This window comes from Parasteatoda tepidariorum, chromosome 4, assembly GCF_982258835.1.
Source record: "Parasteatoda tepidariorum strain Cologne lab strain chromosome 4, Ptep-v5.0, whole genome shotgun sequence".
Lineage (NCBI taxonomy): Eukaryota > Metazoa > Arthropoda > Arachnida > Araneae > Theridiidae > Parasteatoda > Parasteatoda tepidariorum.
This window is the reverse complement of record NC_141758.1, coordinates 56,827,628-56,850,028: the sequence shown is the minus strand read 5'-3', so window position 1 is coordinate 56,850,028 and position 22,401 is coordinate 56,827,628. Positions and strand designations below refer to the sequence as shown.

Sequence of the window (22,401 nt, the reverse complement as noted above, 5' to 3'; positions counted from 1 at the left end):
AACATAAAATGTAATTAAAATCATTATATGTAAGTTACATGCAATGTAACAATTCTTTAAAAATGTTCTAGACCCTAATTTGCGCAACAAATTGGGATTTTTATCGAAAAGCATTTATTGATTTTAATAATTGTAATAATCTATAAATTGAATTAAATTAATTAATTAAATTTATCCATAATTATATTTATCCTATCCAATCTAAAAATAGAAATCTAAGAAATCTAACAATTTTAAAAGCCACTAACTTTAAAAAAATTATTATTAGATTTTGGTAAAATTATTTGAAGCGTATTACAATTGAATTTAATATTTTGTTAAATAAAGCATTCATTTAAAACAAATACCCTCATATTCGTAATGAATAGTAAGATTGCACAAAAGGGATAATTCATAATGGCATAATTCATGTCATGAATTACGATTTAGGATCAATCACATATAAACAAAAAAAACAAAAATACGATTCCAAAAATACATTTTTTGGAAGAGGAACAATTCTCAATAAAAAATTCCGAATCAAATTATCGTTTAAAGTACCGATACTTTGGGTGCAGTCTCCTTAAAAGTCATTTTAACCGCAAAATATGATACCGTTTTTTTACATTCATATTTATTTAATCAGTGTTTCAGAGAATTTGCGGTAATCATTACTGTAACAATTACGGTATATCAGATTTTTTGTTTCGTAACATGTTCCGGTAAAAGTGGATTTTACGGTAAAAAGTATTGGCACCCTGATTACTGGTACCTTTTTAGATCCGGAATTTTGTACAGTTTAAGTTTTAAGATAGTAATTAATTAATGACTTTACCTGCATATTAGCTAAACGTAGAGGTACACCAGCAAGGCACATCAAAATCAACGAAGGAAACAGTAAAAATGATGTCTCTAGAAACAAAATTTTAAAAAAAAACTTCCGTTATTTCATTTGAATAAATAAAAAATACAATAAAACAAATTGAAACAGACACCCTGTGCGTGCGTGCGTAAGTAGGCACGTACGTATGTATGTATGTACACACGCACGATACGTATGTATGTATGTATGTATGTATGTATGTATGTATGTATGTATGTATGTATGTATGTATGTATGTATGTATGTATGTATGTATGTATGTATGTATGTATGTATGTATGCATGCACGCACGCACGCATGTATGTATGTATGTACGCACGTATGCATGTATGCATGTAGGCATGTATGCATGTATGTATGTATGTATGCATGTATGTATGCATGTATGTATGTATGTACGCACGTATGTATGTAATTACGTACGTATGTATGTATATGTGTATGTGAGCCTTGCATGGATCCAGAATTTAAAGTAATTCTATAATTTTTCAAAACTTGAGTCATGCGATAAGGAGTTACATCAATTGTTGCCTTTTAAAAACATGTCAATACGCAACATACATTAAACTACTTATCTTTAATGAGAAGCTTGCGCCTAACTATTACATCGACCTCCAATCCCATGCAAAGGTGCCAAATGTTTTTTGAGTCTAAATTTAATTCTGCGTCTCGTAGAAATTTGAACTTAAACGTATTTTACTAATGTTGAATGAGTTACGCTGCCAATTAAAATCGTGGAGATTGGCGAGAACAAGCTTTGTCGGAATCCTGTCTGCTCTCCTGGCAGCGACAGCATAAAGCTATGCATGCCTCTTCGGAGTATAGGCATAGGTCGTGTGATAGAGTAACTGTTAATGTTCCTTAGTTTTCAGACATTGAAATGGAGAGCTGAGACCAGTGTACCAGCTCATTTAACGAGCATGAAAGAGGACTCAAAACAGCAACTTGTCTGCTAGAGTAGTTTCAATCATCCATTATGAGATTCATGTCAGGCATCTGGCTTATCAATCAATCCATTGATTATCTTCATATTCCAGAAATTGTTCTAAGCTGTTATTTTCAGATACCAGAAATTCTTTGAAATGATGAGGCCTACGTAGCCATGTGGTGTCGTCCATTAAAATGAAGCCGGAATCAGCTAAACAACCTAAGAAATTGATCTTAGAGATCCAAAAGCACATATCAGTTACACTTCCTTGATGACCTAGGGGTCTTACGGTTATCCAAATTGCTGAATTTCTCGATAACATCAAACTTTTGCTTCCTAATGGTCAATTTCTAGACCAATATCTCGGTCAGATTAGAGGACAGATAACGTGCTTCTAGTTGATACTTTTATATGAAGAGAAACGTGGATTGTTTATTTATTCTCCGCTGTCCAAAAAATAGACCATTATGGCAGCTTAAAATTGATAGTCTGGGATGTTATGCTGAACGGACCCCTCATGTCTCCGAATGAGACACTGTAACTGGTAAGAGTCTAAATACGTAATCTTGGGTTCCAGTTATTACTTTTTTAGCGATTAAGTTGTTTCTCATGAATTAGCCAACCAGATCTTCAAACCTAAGAAGTAATGTTTTAACTTGATAGATAAGTTTCCGCCTTGAGTCTTCCTCCTCGGTCTTCAAATTTGGTGCTGGAACAAAAATTATTTCAATTTGATCTTTGCTCCATATTTTTGATTCCTGTAACTTCATCGGCAACATTGAAAGGCAATTTCCACAATGCAATGGCATACGTAATTTTTACAAAAACTCATTTCTTTTTTATCGGAATCCATCTACAAGAACAACTCTTTTCGTCATAAAACTGTGACATACTGTTTTTTTGTGATAGGTGGATTTATTCGCCAAATGTGCTTTTCATGTTTCGAATCATATTTGTGTTACAATTTATCTACATTTTTATATACTATTCAATAAAAAACTTTTAATAATACTCTTCCAAACTTCTTGTTTCTTGTTCATTAATTTGAAATTAAACGCCGAAAACTGGCTATAAAGTGTGATAAATAAAAAAGCGATCATCTTGATTAATTTTTCATCGAATGATCGGATTACCTTAATGCAGTGTTTCCCAAACTTATGACTTTTGGGTACCCTTTCTAAATTTTTGGTAACGCTGTGTATCACTAATAAAAAAAAATGAATATATTTTTTACTGTAAAAAAATTGCACAAAAGTTAAAAATCATAACTGGCTGTTGAAACTACTAATTATTAACTGTTAACTCTGCAAAAAATAGCCAATAGAAATATGCGTAATCGTAAATTTTCATGGCTAGCTTTGTTTTCAAATAAATTAAAAAAAAATTTAGTTTGTTGCAAGAACGAGAACCCCCTCTAAACTGTTCCTGTACCCCTGCGGGTAAGCGTACCACACTTTGGGAAACACTGCCTTAATGGTTTGAAGGCCTTACCTTAACTATGATAATTAATTAGTACAGACGATATCTTAAGTTACAAAATTAGACCCCCCCCCCAGAAAAAACGTGTTTTCTCTGAATAACATACAGCATACTTTTTTTGCTGCTGACGGATTTGGATTCTAGATTCTCAAAATAAGAGGGATTATGAACGTATGGAAAAAGTAAACTAAAGAAAACGATTGAGCATAATCAACTTAGTGATATTTTTATGCTATTTATTAAAGATTATTAAAACTAATTGAGAGAAAAAAACACATTGTAGAAGTTATTGAAAGTAGCAATTTTTCCGCTATTAAAAAGGGGTTCTTGTTACGGACCATCGCATTCGCTCTCTCTTGCTGTGACATTAATTGCATCAAATAAAAACAATAAAATGAGCTATAATGGATAAAAATTTTGATATTTACCTCTTATGGTTAATGATAAAAGAATACATCCGCTGGTAACGAGACCACTGAAATAAAGGTGAAAGAATATCAATAAAACAAATTAAGTTCTGAAAATATGCTTTTTTCATTAAAAATATACTTTTAAAGAAAAAAAGTTTTTTTTAACTATATTGAAATAATTAGAAGCTTCAGAAAGAATGATGTTTAATAACATTATAAGATTAAAAAAAATGACTTCTGTTGAGCCGACGCTTAGACATCAAAAACTCATTCATTCATTGAAATATAAAGAGATTTTCTGAGATAAATTGGGTAGCAGACGTGACTAAAAAGGGTGAACCACGCTGGTTAAGCACACCTGTCCTTAAAAAAACAGGAAAGAATTGGAAGAGCATTTGTCGAAAGAAAACTCTTCTTGTCAAAACCATAAAAAAAATAATGTGCCACATAGTAAACGATAACCTTAGACTAAGAGGTTATTGAAGAATAAAAGATTAAATAGAGGAAGAGGTTGAATAAATGAACGTGTCAAAAAGAACAATATCTAGCATAATAAACGAAAATATTCGACTAAGAGGTTAATGAAGAATAAAAGATAAAATAGATGAAAAGGTAAAATAAATGAACGTGTAAAAAAAAACAATATGGCACCTAATAAATGAAAATCTTAGACTTAGAGGTTATGGAAGAATACAAGATTAAATAGATGAAGTAGTTAAATAAATGAAAGCGTCAAAAAGAACAATGTCTTGCATACTAAATGAAAATATTCGGTTAAGAGGTTATTGAAGAATAAAAGATTAAATAGATGAAGAGGTTGAATAAATGAACGTGTCAAAAAGAACAATGTCTAGCATAATAAATGAAAATATTCGACTAAGAGGTTAATGAAGAATAAAAGATAACATAGATGAAGAGGTTAAATAAATGAACGTGTAAAAAAAAAAAAAAAACAACATGGCACCTAATAAATGAAAATCTTAGACTAAAAGGTTATGGAAGAATAAAAGATTAAATAGATGAAGTAGTTAAATAAATGAACGCGTCAAAAAGAACAATGTCTTGCATACTAAATGAAAATATTCGGTTAAGAGGTTATTGAAGAATAAAAGATTAAATAGATGAAGAGGTTAAATAAATGAAAGTGTCAAAAAAATGTGTCGCATAATGAATGAAAATATTAGACTAAGAGGCTATTGAAGAATCAAAGATAAATAGATGAAGAGGTTAAATAGATGAACGTGTCAAAAAGAACAATGCGTCGCATATTGAGCAAAAACCTTAGACTAAGAGGTTATTGAAAAACACCTAGATATTTTCTTACAAATAAATTAAAGAGCCACAGAGTTTTAAGGATCACTTTCAAACAGAAAAAGAATTCTACTTTCTCCACGTTAATGTTTGGAAAAATATGTGTTCTGAATTTCTGAATTCCGCTGCCCAGAAGTTGCTAAGACTTGGCGATAATTCTGCAACAGATCACGATGTATTTAGAGTTGAATGGTGCCTAGATCTTCGTATTTTTGTGCCTTGTCGCTTTTCTAAATTTTGATTAATTGACTCATCTTTTCTTTAACCACATTAAACATGCTTTTTCTGTTGCATGTTTCAAGAAAATTCGGAAATTTATTATGTGAGAGTTTAAAAGTATTTAAATTTGTGTTTACTTTCCTTCTGTTTTTAACACGTTTGAATGAGTTTTGAATATATTAGGTCAGTTCATTTGTATATTTTATGTGTTTTCTCCGTTGTTGAATAACTCAAAAGAATATTATAGAAATAATTGAAATGTAATTAAGCTCGCATTTAACACGTTTGATGAAGATTTAAATATGTTAGGTTAAATTATTAATATAATTTATGTATTTGCTCCGTTAAGTAACTCCAAAGGATATCGAAATAATCGAAATTTAATTAATTGGCATAGAACAAGTTTAATCAAATAAAAATAAATTAGGTCAATTTATTTGCATAATAAATGTATTTTTCTCCATTGTCAAATAATTAAAAAGGATATTATCAATATGTAATTGACTTTCAATTTAATCAGTCCAATGATATGAATATATGAAGTTTTGGATACATTATGTTAATTTATTTGTATAATTTATGTATTTTATCCGTGGAAATAATAAAAATGTAATTAAATTTGGATTTCCGATTGTTAACTTATAAAATATAACTCTCTTTGATGTGATTTTGAAATATGTTTCATGCAATACTAGCCGTACTGAAACAGCACAGATCCTGTATTGCTAATTATATTCATAAACTACATAACTTATTTTACTTTTCATGTAGGGTTAAGAAATATAATATTTAATTTAAACTGCAAAGTGAAGTCTTGAATTTATTTTTAATTGAAACACTTAATTTTATGTAAACTTTATTTTCATCAGAATAAGTATTAAAAAAAAACGTTTCTATCTTGAATATAATGGTTATTAGGTATAATTCCAATAAATTAAAGTAATTATAGAAATATGTCTGAAGCTTGGACAATGACAAAACTGGAGGAAAATTGTATCGCAATATTTGAGAGAAAGATTTTGATGAGTATACTTGGTGGTGTAAATGAAAACAATAACTGGAGAAGGAGATTTAACTTTGAACTGTACTAGATTTATAAGCAACCTGATATTATTAAATACATAAAAGTAAATAGAATGAATTGGATGGCCCAAGTGATTCGAATGAGTGATGACAATACAATAAAAAAAAATACTGCTTTTTAGACCCACTGGAACAAGAAAGCGGGGACGGCCGCGGTTAGAGATGGGCTTACTCAGGGGAGTCTGATTTTCTTGCAATTAACGAAAAGAATTGGAGATTTAAGATAAATCAGAAGTCAACATGGAGAAATCTTCAGAGGAAGCCATTGGCTCACATTGGACTGTCTGGCTAACTATGATGAGGAAGATAGAAGTGTATCATAACTAAAAGTTCAAAAATTTTAAAAATGGGGCATAAAATTTGTTATTTTTTATTACCGTTTTTCGTAGGAAGCGTTGAAAATTCTCTGACTAACAGAGAGGGTGGCGATCCTAAAACCTTAACTGTTAAACCTTAACTGTCTAATAACCGAAACCTTAACAGTCTAATAATCAAAATTTCTTCGCATATCTTTAAAGGGTTCCATGTACACTTTATTAACAATAAAAAATGATTTAACAAAAAGGACTATCTCAATACATCTTTACAGAGAATATTTAATATAATAATTTCATTTTATTAACTGTATTTAATCATGTAAAAAATATATTTTCATTATCAAGATCGCATCTGATATCACTCCAATCGACAAAATTGATCACTTTACTTTTTATCACCATTGTAGATACGAGCTTAAATCTCTCTAAATCGTAACCAATTTAATGGTTCGATGGATTCGAATTGTTTGTGTTTGGATTATACATTTAACAGTTTCACAAAATGTAAACAGGAAAACTTACAGCATAAAACAAATACATATTATTTGTCTTTTAATAGGGTATTTTATGTGCGGTAGCTAAGTATTATGATTATTTTATTGTTATTTCATGATTTCACGAACAAACTAAACACGCTACTTCTCTGTTAGTATTTTAAAATGAGTGCGACAATATCCAATAAATCAGTGAGTAAAAGCATGCCATACTTAATTACATGTTCAGAACTATATTTTACATGGATTAAAAAAATCATTATTTTATATTAGTAGCACGAATGTTTGACGTAATGATGTTTGACGCTTCCTGAATAAATTTTTTTAATAAAATTAAAAAATTTATTTTTGTTGAAACTCCGAGAGTAAAATAAAAATGAAATTATTTCTTTAGATATCTTTATAAAAAGTAATGAAACAAACTTAGGCAGCGCATGTTCATAATCATCATAAAAAGTATGATTTGGTCGGATTATGGGGACAATGTAAAAGTTTATTATATTTGATAGGTACAATATGAATTTCAAAAATTATAATAGTTTCTTTTGCATATTTGTAAAATTGCATTAAATAATAACATTAATAAAACATTTATAATGACATTAATAATTACATTAATAAAAAGGAAATAATAGTACATTAGTATTTCATTCGTAAAAAAAATCATCACACTCTGTAGTCTTTTTTCTTCGGGTTTCTTATACAATAGGAAAAAAAAAACTAATTGAAAATTTTTTGATCTAATCATCAGATCCTCACGTAGTACTAGGACTCGATGTTTAAATATAACGCTTTCTTTTAAAATTCGATTCCTCAGAAACTATTCGACCGATTTCATTCAAACTTTGTAGTTTGCCATGTAAAATTACATTCCTTAAAATGATGGAAAAATTTATATAGTTTGCAATTAAAAGAGTTTTTGACTACCATCAAGTAAAAAAATTAAAAATAATAAATAAAAATTATTTTATGAATGAAAAATTATCTTTAAATAATCGAATTTTATTATTATTGTGTGCAGAAATTTTTCGATTATAACGTACCGAGACATGGCAAAATATGCAAAATGTTAAACTAACATTGAGATCTCCAAATTTTGGACCGTTCTCCTGACCAAACTATTATGAAAATATTTCCCAGATTTTATAATTTTATAACCGTCGTTGAACAGCCGACCCAATTTTATGGGTTTACGACTACTTACGTTCAACTCTGTAGCCTTGTAATTTTGAATCCAATCCAGAAGACAAGGGAACTCCTGGATCGCGTAATGGGAGAAATTTGCCTTCGTGGTGGACTTTTTGATGGAGCTTACCCGCATTTACGTTACATGGAGATCACGAGAATTTCCCACGGTTAGCCTGACGGAAAGGAGACTCTAACCCATGATCCGTCTACTATTGAGGATATTACACGTCAGCACTGTGATCGGTGCAAGCCGGACGTGGGATTCGTATCGACTGGGATTCGAACCGGTTCGCCTCATTGGAAGGCAAACACTCTATTCCCAGAGCTATCGCGGATCATATTTCCCAGATTGTGGCTATCACCCATATTTTGAGGGTAAGGAACACAAATTCGTCGAAATAAAGGTATGCTTATTCGGAGAAAGTACGTTTTAGTACCCGATTTCGTAACTTAAAATACCGTCTGCACTAATTAATTAGCAACTTTGAGGTCACCTCTGTAAACCAGTAAGATAGAGTTCAAGTATACGTGAAGCCAATCACAAGATTAACAATTATTCAGAGTGCTTCTTTTTTTCTTTTCTTCTCTTGGAGCGCTGTACCGCGGTAAGTTATTCTACAGTTTTTCTGACATAAGTCTAATCCAATGAAATGATCTAATCTAGAGGTCTTCGTCATTTTGCGCCCTTTAGTCCCATGGACTACACATGTGCTGTTAATGCTACAGCTACATTCATAAGATGTTTATGGTTAAAAATTTTAATAATATAAATTTATGAGTAAAAACTGTAAAGTGAGATTAAGTCTCTTATTAAATTAAGTAACAACTCAGAATCTATAAAACAAAATAAAATAAAATAAAAATGCAATTTTTTCATGAATTACGAGTTATTTTGCATGTTTCAAATAAAGAAACAAGCGAATATTAATTATGATTTCGTTACATTGCAGCAGAATTGCGAGAAATTTCCGAGTCTATTATGTGCAATTTTTAAGTAATTAATCTTGAAAATATTTTATGAGTAATTAATCTTTTTCATTAAATTCATTTATAATTTATGCATTGTGCTCGAAATTTCCGGTTGTAAGGAATTACTTAAAATGCTAGGAAAAATCAATATTACGCGCATACAAAAGAAATATAATGTGAAAGGCAGAGGGCATACTTGAAAACCTCGTTCCAATAAGTTTTGCAAAAAAAAGAAAACAATATATTATAATATAATGAAGATATTTTTATTACATTCTTAAAATCTAAGATTTGGGGGGAAAATCAGTTGAGGGCTTAACTTTATACCCGATTCGAACCCAATGGAATGAATAAATATTAATAAAGAAGTATTTATTCATTATAGTTCAGTAAAATTGGACTTTTTTTCTGAAAAATTAACACCCAAAACTTTTTTCATAGAAATCTTTGCTACGTTCTCATAAATTATAATTATAAAATTCCCTTCTGTCCTCGCTCATCTCCCCAGTATTTATATTTTGTCTAAATAGCCAACCCAATTCTATTGCAATGTTCAACTCCGTAACCTTGTAATTCTGAACCCAATCCAGTAATTCTGAACAAACTATTGGACTGGTTCAAAATTACAAGGCTACTAAGTAGTCGTAAACCCAAAATTAAGTCGGCTGTTCAACGACGGTTTTAATATATATATATATAAGATAAAGTTGAATGACAAGGAATTTAATTAATCTGCAATACAGTAAATAAGCGAAGAGATATTTTATAAAAGTATTTAATGAAAAATAATAACAGCGAAATATATGCGTTTGCGAAGAGTTCTATTTACATATCTGAATTTTGCCACCTTTTTATATGAAAGTTAAACTATTCTCTGCTGTAATAAAATCAAACTTATACGAACCTTACATTCGGCCCCGCTCAATGCTAAATGTAGATATCTACATTGAAGCGTAAACATTAAGGTTCTAGGACAGATTTCGTCTAATAAGTCTTTCAGGCGGGCGTCGATTGCGTCGCAGATCGTAGCGGCTCGATATGATGTTCGGGTAATTTTCAGGATCCGGGATGCTTTCTACTGGATCTTGAAATTCGGAAACTGATTCTTCCTTTTCTTCCGAGCTCTCTTCTTCCTGGGTGACTGGCGTATCTCGCATGTGATATGGACGAAGATGTTGTACGTCTCCTTCAGGAGCTCCAAAAATACGCTTTTAAAAGCATTAATTAGTCCTTTCTTCTAGCTAAATCTTATTAAAAACAGGATGTAATTCCCCATGGCATCTCCGGTGAGTCTTTTCCGGCCTCTGGCGGGCCTATTTTTCCATTTCTGAGTGTTTGAAATCCGATGTTCCATTGATCTAGGCTTAGAGTATCAGGCCGCCATATTAACGTGTCATCCACTGCAAGTGGATTCCATCGCAATTTTCAACAAATAATATTTTTTTTATCGTCTTCATTTCCGGCTCAAAACACTTCATTGCATTCGCCCATGCGATTATCCTTCCTATTTTATAAAGTTTTAACTTTCCGGCGGCCTGGTACTCTCATAATCAGTATCTTTTTAAAATATGTCACGCATAGGTATAGGCTGTCGCTATGTTGAAGTTTGTCATTTGTAAACGCTGACTTTGTACACTTTAAATAATATCTTATCGTTGGTATTTTAGTCTAATTTTTTTATATGTCTTTCCCCCAACTGTTTTTGATCGATCGCAATTATAAATTTTAAAATCACATCACTTTTCAATGTTAACTGATGTTCCATTCCCCATAGCGACAATCAATACAAATTTCATGAATACAATTACAGTTAAGTGCTTCTCATCACGCCTTTTCCATCATTTCTTTATTAATTAATTTTTTAGTATCTTTTAATCTTCTCGATAGATATACCAAATTTTTGTTGTCACATTCCAATATCAAAGTCAGTGTTTACAATGTCATTAGTTTTTGTTTCTTATTCTACATATGTTCTTTCAAAGCTTTTTAGTATCATCTTACATATGTTAGGGCATTATTATTCTTCATTATGTTTTACTTGTGTACCATTAAAGTTTTATTTTGCATCTCTGTATATTTTTAATCTAACTATGTTACTAGCATGTACTTCACTATTACCAACATATGTTTGCACAACGTCCAATGGAACAGTACTACATAGCTTAGGGCTATACTCTTTCTCCAGTTTCCAGTACATCAGAAGAAATTTGCTGCGCTTCAATAACTTGTTTTAATGACATTCCCTGGCCATACCATCTGCCGAAGCATACAATCACGTTTAGAACAACATTCTTTCTATCTCATTTTATTTTTATAAGCTAGTCAATGTCGATATAGCGACCGCCTATACCCATATCATTTAACATCTTCTTTAGTCAACATCTCTGGCCAAGAGTCAATCTGATGCATAAAAATTTTAATTCTTGTTCAAATGTATTTATACGCTCAATATTCCCCGTATCCATCAATGTTATTTTATTGTATCCTATCATATGCTTTTCCATCCCTTAACTCAACCTAAATATTTCATTGTTTTTCTTTTTCAACTTTAATCAGAGTTTATACATTTAACTCATTTTAAAATTAATTTTTGCTAGTGTAGTACATCATATACTTCTAGTTTTTGTATGCATGTCGCCACTGGTTACACCGTTATCATTCTGACTTCTGTCCCAATTTGAAGTTGCCTTACTCTTATCGCTCTGACCACCGGCCTCAACTTCTTAGTTTCTTCAGATCCGTTTTTTTATAGTTACAATAGCTTTTAGTGACCTCTTATGTGTATAACCGGGGGCGGCATCATTATCATAATTATTTGCAATGGAGCATCGGATTCACATCTAAATATAGTGTATTAACATCTCAAGGAACCCGCGGAGGTTGGAACATGACTCACCACTGCCATTTTTCTCATTTTGCTTAATTTTCCAAAAAAATTTCAATTTCCCTTTTGTTTTCTCACTCCCCATTATCCCCATTAATTTCTGCATTATGTCCTCGTCTGGTAACATAGATGACATGCAAACTTATGGTGAACAAAGTGATGTATCAAGACCCAAGGCACGTGGAGATTTCCCCACGCCATCAATGCATAAGAAAACTGAAAGACCATATAGAAGAGGTGTCAGCTCAACTCCACTCTTCTCCGGTGAGCCTAGGCATTCTGCTGAGCATCCCTCATCTTTTGGCCATCCCTCTACCGGTCACAATATTCTACTAGAATCAGCATCAATCAATCCACAATGCAAACATATCATCAACAGTAACAGCGAACAGGAACATACTGTTTCGATTTCATCATCGCCTAATTCTACTCCAACTGACAACGCCTCAACTTCAGACTGGCCCCTCCTAGATCCGTCCGATGACCTGGATAAACTGCTCGCAAATCTCATCAACAGCATAGATTACAAAACCGGAAACAAGTTTAAACTCCCGATACCCCAGAGAAAGGTCTGTCAAGACACCGTCCACAAAATTAGAGAACTTTTCAACAAACAGAATCAAATTTTAACTTCTCTCAAACAGTCACGATCTGACAAAGTCGAACACTCCACTCACTTGAAGAATTTAGAACATCAAATCAAGACAATTTCCGTTCAACTTGCTGACATGAAGAACACTTGCTGCGGCCCTCTGAACAGTGAGACCCTGATGAGTACACGTTCTCCTGTCCCAATCATTATCACCACAGAAGATGGCTCCAAACCTGACGACATTATAAATATCATAAACAAATCTAATCCAAAACCACTTGTGAAAAAAGTATACAAAACGAAGAATCTCGTTGAAATAAAATTCCATACACAAGATGATAAGGTCAATTTGACAAAAAGCATTGAAAACAAACTTCACTTCAAAGATAAAGAGCAACGCCTTACTCCGCTCATTATACTTAATGCACCAGCTCACTTCGATGGCACAGACATCGCTAATATTCTCCAAAGAAACTGTGACACACCCAGCAACAATAACGTAATAAAATACGTCAAATCCATACCTCATAAAAGAGCTACAGACAAACACCACATCATAGTCAACGTCTCCCATAGACTCGCAACTAATCTCCTTTCGGCTAGATTCATCTTCATAGGACTAAATAAGTGCATAGTTAAGAAAAGATTAATCCTCAGGAGATGTTCATGGTGTCAAGGTCTTGACCACCAGACTCATCAATGTCAACAGGAATTCGCAACATGCGTGACCTGTGGTAGCCAACATCACTCCAGCGAATGCAATTCAAACACCCATCACTGCATCAACTGCTGGCACTCTAATACGTACTTTGGTACTTCACACAGTCCCCATCACCCAGCTTATGCTGCAGATTGCCCAAGCTACAAGACTGCACTCTCCGCACTTCGATCAAATTTTAATCCACATTAACTTATCCTCCAATGCGATTTTTGCACACAGAGATCTGTATCGATTCAAAATTCTACGCCTCCACCCCGGCAGTTTCAGTGACTCCTACATTCTTATAGTCAGTGACTACTTCAAAACTTTAATTTATTCTTCTTGAATTCACAAACTTTCAGTTGAACTCACAATTCTCCATGAGAAATGCTCAAAACTTTCTTATTCACAAACTCTAGTTGAATTGATCCCCTTAAAGAGAAACTCTAAAAACTCCTTTTCTTTTCTTCTACGAGATTCAATTACCTTTTTTTTCCAAGTATTTCAAAATTCCTATTTTACAGCCTCTTAGAGAGAGCTTCATACCATGCATGTAGCAACTCTGATCTTTTCATCTTTCAATGTTACTTATCCATTAAGTTTTTAATTACTGTCATCTATTGTAACTTTCTTCAAAATTTTGTTTTTCATTTACACTTTCTTTATTCTTTTTTTTTTTTTTTTTTTTTTTTTTTAACTAATGTGATGCACCTATGTATTAGCTAGACCTGTGGCCAGACGTGGACTATACGGTTAAAGGTTTTGCAAACCTAGGTACGTGTCCACGTCTGGAAGAAAAGAAAAAAAAAAGCATACGGCCCCGACTGGACGAACAATCAGAAACGGTCCTCTATAAATGGGAGAAAGTTTATGATCTCCTTGTTTAGGCCAGTCGTACAAGACGAGATCTCCTGTCTTAAATGAATGTGATCGACGATGAAGATCGAATCTGCGCTTATTATCTAGATGTTTTTCGTACACATTATTTACGGCTTCGGCCCTGGCTAAAGTAAGAAGGTCAAGTTGATCTTCACGTGGCGTGTCATCGATGAAACTTGCAATGTGCAATTCACGTGGAAGGCGTGGTTCATATCCATGAAGCAAATAAAATGGGGATCTTTTAGTTGAATTTTGTTGTGTGGTGTTGATTGCTAATAAAGCGTTAGGTAATAATTCATCCCATTTTTCTGGATGTCCATCAATTATTTTTCTCAAAGTTGATGCAATGACACCATTGGCGCGTTCAACAATGCTATTAGCTTGTGGTGAATATGGTGGTGTCATGGACTGTTGTATTCCATACTTTTGTAAAAAGCGCTGCGTGTGGCGCGCTGTAAACGCAGTTCCTCTGTCTGATAAATACATGCTGGGCGGCCCATATCGAAGTATGATGTTGTGATATAGTGCGTCAGTCACTGTATGAGCAGCGAGAGAAGTAGAAGGTGTCGCAATAACATAGCGTGTGGCATGGTCAATCTGAACGAGCATGTTGGTGTTACCAGATTTGGATTGCGGTAAGCAAATTATGTGATCAGCAGATACAATTTCCCACGGTGTTGTAGGAATCGGCAATTGCTGTAATAAGCCATAAGCGTTGGCAGTTCGACGATTAACAATTTGACATTTATGACAGCTTCGAACATATAATTTGGTATCCTTTCGCATTTGTGGCCACCAATAGCGCTGCTGCAAGTTGTGAAGGGTTTTCTTGGCATCCATATGTCCGACATCATCATGGCAATCAATCAATGTTCTGTCTTTCATGGATTTCGGTATTACAACAACAGATTTCAATCCATTGTCTTTAATTCTTACAAGCGTATTGTTATCAATCTTGTAATTAGATATAATTGACAAAGTCGTTTTATTAGGGTTATCTTCTTTGAGTAGGCGAAAATGTACTGACAATAGTCATCTCTGTTCTGTTTTTCACAAATCTGAGATTCACGGCTTGCAGTAACAGTTACACAAATAGCTGGTTTCGGATAACGTGAGAGATGATCGGCAATAACATTTTCTTTTCCAGGTCGATGAATAGTTGTAAAGTCAAATTGTGCAAAATCCACCAAATATCGGGCAAATTTCCGATTGAGAGATGATTTCGTAACTACATATGCAGTCGTATAGTTGTCTGTTATCAGCTGAAATTTGTGACCAATAGGATATAGACGAAATTTTTCAGTAAGTGCCCAGTGTACAGCAGCACACTCCAGCTCATTGCTGTGGTAGCGTGTTTCAGCATCTTTTAAAGTCCGTTATGCATATTCAATGATACATCGTTTTCCATTTTGCTCTTGAGATAAACATGCACCTAGCCCTGAATAAGATGCATCAGTTTATACAAAGGTTGGTAGTCCTTGTTTGAAGTACGCAAGAATAGGAGCGGTAGTGATCTTGGTTTTCAAAGTCTCGAATGTTCGATGTTGGTCATCAGTTAAAGTGATTGTCGCATTACTTGTCTTCTTTTCTAATCCTTTAAGAATATTTGTGAGCGGTTTTGCAACAACAGCATAATTTCGAATGTGCTTTCTAAACTGATTGGCAAATCCTAGGAAACTGCGGACTTCATGAATTGTTTTTAGAGTAGAGTAACGTTCAACTGCTGCTGTGCGTTCTGGATCAGGGCGTTCGCCATCTTGGGAAAGAATTCGACCAAAAAGAGAAATTTCTGATGCAGCAAATTGCGACTTTCCTGGATTTAGCTTGAATCCGGCTTTACGAGTAGCTTTAAAAATATTGTAAATAACTTTAAGGTGGTAATCAAAATTATCATGTGAAGTTGAAATGTCGTCAATATATGTATTTACATTATGTTCAGCAAGGTGGTCGTATGCACATTTTATTGCTCTTGTCATCGTAGATGGGCCGTTAGTGACACCAAATGGCATTCGAAGAAATTCATAATGTCCGTCAGCTGTTACAAAACCAGTTTCGTAGACGTCAGATTCTCTGATACGAATGGTATTGAATGCGGATTTTACATCCATTTTAGAATTAAAGCGTTTTCCTACTGTTCGTTTAATTACATCTTCCATCTGATCGATTGGGTGTGGATCAATCTTGGTGATGGAGTTGATAGTGCGTGAGAAGTCTACAACAACTCGTCTTGGAGTGCTTTCATGGAAGGGCTGATCAACGATGAAAGCAGGGGCGGCGTAAGGCGAGTTAGAAAGACGACAAATTCCTTGTTTCAACCATTTTTGAATTTGAGTGTTCATAAATTGGCGATCTGGTTCTGTAAGGCGATATGGTCGACAACGGATAGGCTTGTCATGTTGCAATTCTATTTTGAATTCCACATACGGACATAGTCCAATATTGTCACGGAGCTTTTTCAAGAATAGCATCCTTAGCATAAATATAATCAACTAAGCTTTCATTAATTTTTAATTTACGAGTGCTCTGATGAGCCAAAAATTCTTGCATTGTAATACGCCTTTTAAATCTGGCAGAGAGGGCAGTTTTCCATTCAGTCCAGTCATTATAAATTTTACCTCGTGTCATTTGCCAATTTTTTGCAGATCCAGCGAGGCGAGAAATATCATTAGTTAACTTAAGATCATCTGACCAATTAGCTAGTGTCGCAATTCTATCTACTTCTTTTATCCATTCAGAAGCATTATCCTATTATTTTTTATTTAAATATTGAAATGGAATTTGCGGTATCATTAGTGGATATAATTTGAATGATATTTGGTTGACTTACTTGTCTGTCCAGTAATTGTTTTTGAGTCTCCATAAATGTAGCAAGAATTGCTGCAATATTAGAATCAGTTTGCGAGAGAGGAGGTGAAGGGGCGAGTTGACGAATATGTTGACTGCTTAAAAATTCCACTTGTTTCTGAAGTAATTCAATTTTAGTCAATAATTCTGAGTTATCGAAGCAATTTTCTTCGGAATATTGTGTATTGTTGTCATTATTTGGCGATTGCATGCGAAGAGTTAAAAGTTCATCTAAAGTTCCATCATCTGTTCTTTTTATATTATCATTAACTATGCGCAATATTAAGTCATTTTTATTTCCATTGGGCGAAAGATTTCTTCAACGCAAGTCTGATTTTAACTGGGCGACAGTTAAATAAGTCAGTCGTTCCACATTCAAGGCATTTAAAACAGAATTCACGTCTGCTGACATCTTGGCGAGAAAAGTGCAGCTAATCTGTTTTGGCGACGTATGTTTGGCGAGAAGAAATCAGTGTGTAATGGAATCCAATTTTCAAATTTTTTTTCCGGTTAAATGTTATTTTTTGTCAAAATAGGTTTACCTGGGCGAGTTTCAGCCAATGATGAATATTTTTTTGCTTCGTTGGCAGTCAAAATGTCATGGAAAGAATTTAAAATGTAGCGATAGAAGAAGTTCAATGTAGAAGTAGACGATGTTCAAAGAATAAGTTGTAAAAAGGTTCTTTTTTAAAAAGACGGCTGCGCCATATAAGATAAAGTTGAATGACAAGGAATTTAATTAATATGCAATACAGTAAATAAGCGAAGAGATATTTTATAAAAGTATTTAATGAAAATAATAACAGCGAAATATATGCGTTTGCGAAGAGTTCTATTTACATATCTGAATGTTGCCACCTTTTTATATGAAAGTTAAACTATTCTCTGCTGTAATAAAATATATATATATATAAATATATAAGCATATATATAATATATATATAATATATATAATATAGCATATATATAAATATATAAAATATATATATATATATATATATATATATATATATATATATATATATATATATATATATATATATATATATATACAGTACACTCTCGATTAACCGTGCGCGGATTATCCGGTTTGCGGATTATCCGTGCTCATTCCGGAGTCAACAAAAAATTTAAAGAGAAACATTTTCAAGATTAAAAAAATTTGATTCATGAAATTATAACACTCTCAAATTTTTGAAAGCAATATTCGTTATTGAATTGCAGTATATGGAATATCAGCAGCATGGTCAAAGGTAAAATCGTCTACTTTATCACGATCTTGGAGAAAGATCATACCGCTTGATGAACAATCCTCTTCAGATATTCAAGAAGAGTATGATAATAGTATTCTTGAACAAGCAAAAGAAATCGAAGGTTTCGAAATTTTTGATGAAGAAAATTTAGAAGATTAGTTTCAAAGTGATGCATGGAGCCTGGCTTCCAGTATTTGACTGATGAAGACATCGTTATGTTGTTAAATCAAATAATGACGATAGTAACTGATGCAGAAGATGTAGTAAATGAGGAAAATACAATTTCTCATTCTGATGCTCTGTGGAAACTTTATTAGTTTATATGGGAGTATCTGATTAAGGTGACGTTAATGCGATTCGTAAAATATGTGACAATATATGGCGCATTATACATTTTTTTAGAAGAAAAATTCCTAGTTTGATTTTATACAGCATGCAAATGTCAGTAATTTTTATATTTTTTGTATTGATATTGATTTTTTCTTTAATAAAAGGAGTTTTCGGATTATCCGTGTTTTTCGATTGTCCGTGCGACCTGTCCCGGTGATTAACCCGGATAATCGGGAGTGCACTATATATATAAAAAGTGTGACGGACGTCATAGGTCATATGTGTGGGTACATTTAATCTTGAAGTACAAGTACCCAAATGCTTTCTAGACTGTGTCTTATAAAGTGAGGTATAGTAACTTCTTATGGGAAATTACAGCACTCTAACTTATTTCCTTTAACCTTCACCAACGCGCTTTTTTTTTAAAAGAATTCATAATATTAATATGAAGTACTTTTATGTTCTTGATGATTATATCATTTTAATACGATCAAATTATCTTATTACGATTTGATTATTTTATTACGATTAAATTATTTTATTACTATTAATATTTTATTTTATTAATATTACTATTCTTATCTATAAAATCTTTATTTGTCTGCTGCCTACTCTTTCAACAAGATAATGAACAATATTGATGCGAATCACTGTGGCGGAACATTGCACATATCGTAGTATAAACTATGTCTTAAGGTTAGATTAGCCACGAGTATGGATTATCTTCAGCGCCAATAATGAGAAATAATTGCTAATACAGAGGTGTAAGTTCAGAATACCATGACGGAAATACGGGAATCAAAAAGGTGTTAAACGTAACAAATCAACTAAATATGCATCTGTCCAGGTTAAGAAGGTCGAGTCGCGTGCCTGAAAAAAAAATGGCGTAAGTATTTTTTTACCAAAGGAGGATGATACGAAACCGAAAGAAACCATTTGAACAATGCGTAAAATGTGATCGCGATAATGCGATCAAATTTTATAATCATACTTTTGCTTAATACTAAAGTTGATTTGTGGAAATTAGAAAAATTAGAATGTTTTTTTTTCAATCCCTGGTCGGGAAATTTCCTTCTTGAACAAAATAATTGGTTTTATTGATTTTGTTACCTAAAGCCTTTGGACCATTCTGCTGATTTTTTCTCAAACGAGTGGCTCACACTGCATTTTGATCTCGCTGACCAGTGGGCTATGCACATGTGTGTATGTATATATGTTACCGGCAAAGTTTAAAATCCGGCATTCTATAGAACGCCTAGGAATTGTATATGATGGCTAAAACTGGCCGGGAATGTATGAAACGATTTATGTTTCACACATTTCCTTGGTATTCTATAGAATGCCAAATGAGAAACCGGCAAAGTATAAAATACATCTCCGATTCGTTTCGAATATCAAGCATTGGCAAGAAAAATAGCATTTGTCTTTCTATAGATTACCTAGGAATTATATACAATGCCTAGGCATTCTACAGAATGCCGTCGTTTCATACTTTGTCGGTAACATGTGTTACCGGCAATGCACATCGTTTACGTAATAACCTCCCCAGGACGTTTTTTTTTTCATACTTTGCCTAAATAGCATTTGTCATTCTATAGAATGCCTAGGTATTATGTACAATGCCTAGGGAAAGTATGGAATAGTTCTCATATTTCATACCTTGCCTAAAAGTATCTGACATTATATACAATGCCGGCGTTTCATACTTTGCCGGTGACATGCATATAAATAATAACCAAATGAAACATAACTGATCATATAAGCATAAGAAAATTGGGAGTTTTAATTTTAACTAATAACGTATATAATATTTGTACTAAAAATGACGATAAGTGCTCTTTCCTCACTGGTTGGTTCCGAAATAAAAATTTGTGCGCAGTCCAATGCTACAACATGTTGGTATGAGGAGCTAATTGTGTACAAGTGAAACGAAATTCTGAAAATACCAATCTAAAGTGAAAATTGAGTAATTCCTTTCCAAAATTTGTAAAGCTTTGGGGAGATGAACCCCTCCCTTCTTTAATTAACCTTTTTCTGACTACATCTTGTTCTTGGTACTTTTTGGAGATATTAACGTCTATAAATAAAATATACGTATTTTTTCATAAGGATCTCTGGTTTAGGTTTTGTGTTATTAAATACTATATCATTGCTACTCGAATAGAGTTTTTCTGCTGCTACGATCAAAGTATGTCATTTAAAGTAATTATACAAAATCTAAAGAATGTGAAAGTCCATAGTTTTTTTTTTTTAATAAAAAGTTCTTACTTGATGATAAGTCGAACTATGCGCAGACCCCATCTGTCTAGCAAGAATCCCCACATAAATGACGTGGATCCCATGCAGAAACTGCCGATAGTGTACGCCAGATTCAGAATACTATCTTGTCTATCACATGTCCCATAATTACGTGTCTGGAAAAAGAAATTTTTTTTATATTTAATTTATGCAATCATTTAAAATTAAATTATTCACATTTGAAAAGATGTAAAATGTAAAGTAAAATTTAATACAGAATTTCGACGGATTTTCTGGTCGACTTTCCATAGTGAGACTTGATTATTTTTCTTTTCAAAATTATCTTAAGTAATATTAAAAATCGTACAGTTTTTCAGTCTCCGTTCGGAGCACTGCAAATTATTCGTAGAATAGACACTCTGTTATTCTGTTCTTGAAATAAGCTGATAAAGGGAATGATAAGTTTAGGATACCCCTGAAATGTTTTATGCAAATTATACACTACTGAATAAAATGACACTAATACCGAAACAACGAAAGGAGAAGTAATACTGAGCCTTAAAAGTGCTTTACAGAACGAAGGCATTGGATTTACACACATTTGTCCCTATATAAACAGTTTTATTTTCACTAATTTTAAAAACATACTCGGCAATAAATTTTAAGAAAAATCAATCAAACATAGTTACAAATTTAACAAAAAATAGCAGTTGGTGCTTCTTTCACTGGAAGCAACATGTGTACTGTTATTTATTTATTTAAAAAAAAACTTGATTTTAAATAATTAAAAATAAATTCTCGCTGATGATAGTAGTTGCAAGTGGCGGATATGGAAGGAATTTTAACAAGAAAATAAGAAGGATAAGAAATAGAAGAATCAAGAACATGGACATTTTTTCATCAATAACAAAATTCTTATATTAAACCAAAGTTAAGCTTCATGATTGATTGAATGTGGGGTTTAATGGTATAAAGTCCAAAGGAGGACATGCTGCGCCAAACGAACGATTAAAGTTAAGCTTCAAATAAAGAGTATGTTTGCAAACCTCGGATAGGGTACAAATTAGCCGCTAGATCTGTTCCTAGAGTAAAATATACTCCATTTAAGTTTCATTTCATTTACGTTTAAACTAACAAAAGCTTTCCAGCTAATGTGCAATTCTGGTGTCATTGTTAGACTGTCCGCCTTCTACCAGAGAGGTTCAGAACTTCAATCACAGCTGGGTTGTTGAATTTTATAACTAACTTAGTTTTTTTATTAAAGAATTCATTATTAATATAACTATTTAATGCTTTGTTAAATTTATAAATTATTATCAAATTAAACCGATCAGGCCGAAAATCAGCCATCTCCACTTTTATTTCAAAATTTAGATTCTTGCATTAAGATTAGCTGACGGAGATATATATATATATATAG

At 32.8% G+C, this 22,401-nt stretch overlaps 1 protein-coding gene across 2 annotated transcripts in view; it reads right to left on the bottom strand.

Moving 5' to 3' along the window:
• LOC107440994 (equilibrative nucleobase transporter 1) overlaps nt 1-22,401 on the bottom strand; it is a 104,953-nt gene that overhangs the window by 50,053 nt on the left and 32,499 nt on the right. For both annotated transcript variants that reach the window (XM_016054115.5, XM_016054114.4), the window contains exons 3-5: nt 21,012-21,157; nt 3,699-3,745; nt 815-891 (exon numbers count right to left, since the gene is read on the bottom strand). In XM_016054115.5, coding sequence (XP_015909601.1) covers nt 815-891; nt 3,699-3,745; nt 21,012-21,157 — 270 coding nt within the window. The remainder of the gene's footprint in view (nt 1-814; nt 892-3,698; nt 3,746-21,011; nt 21,158-22,401) is intronic.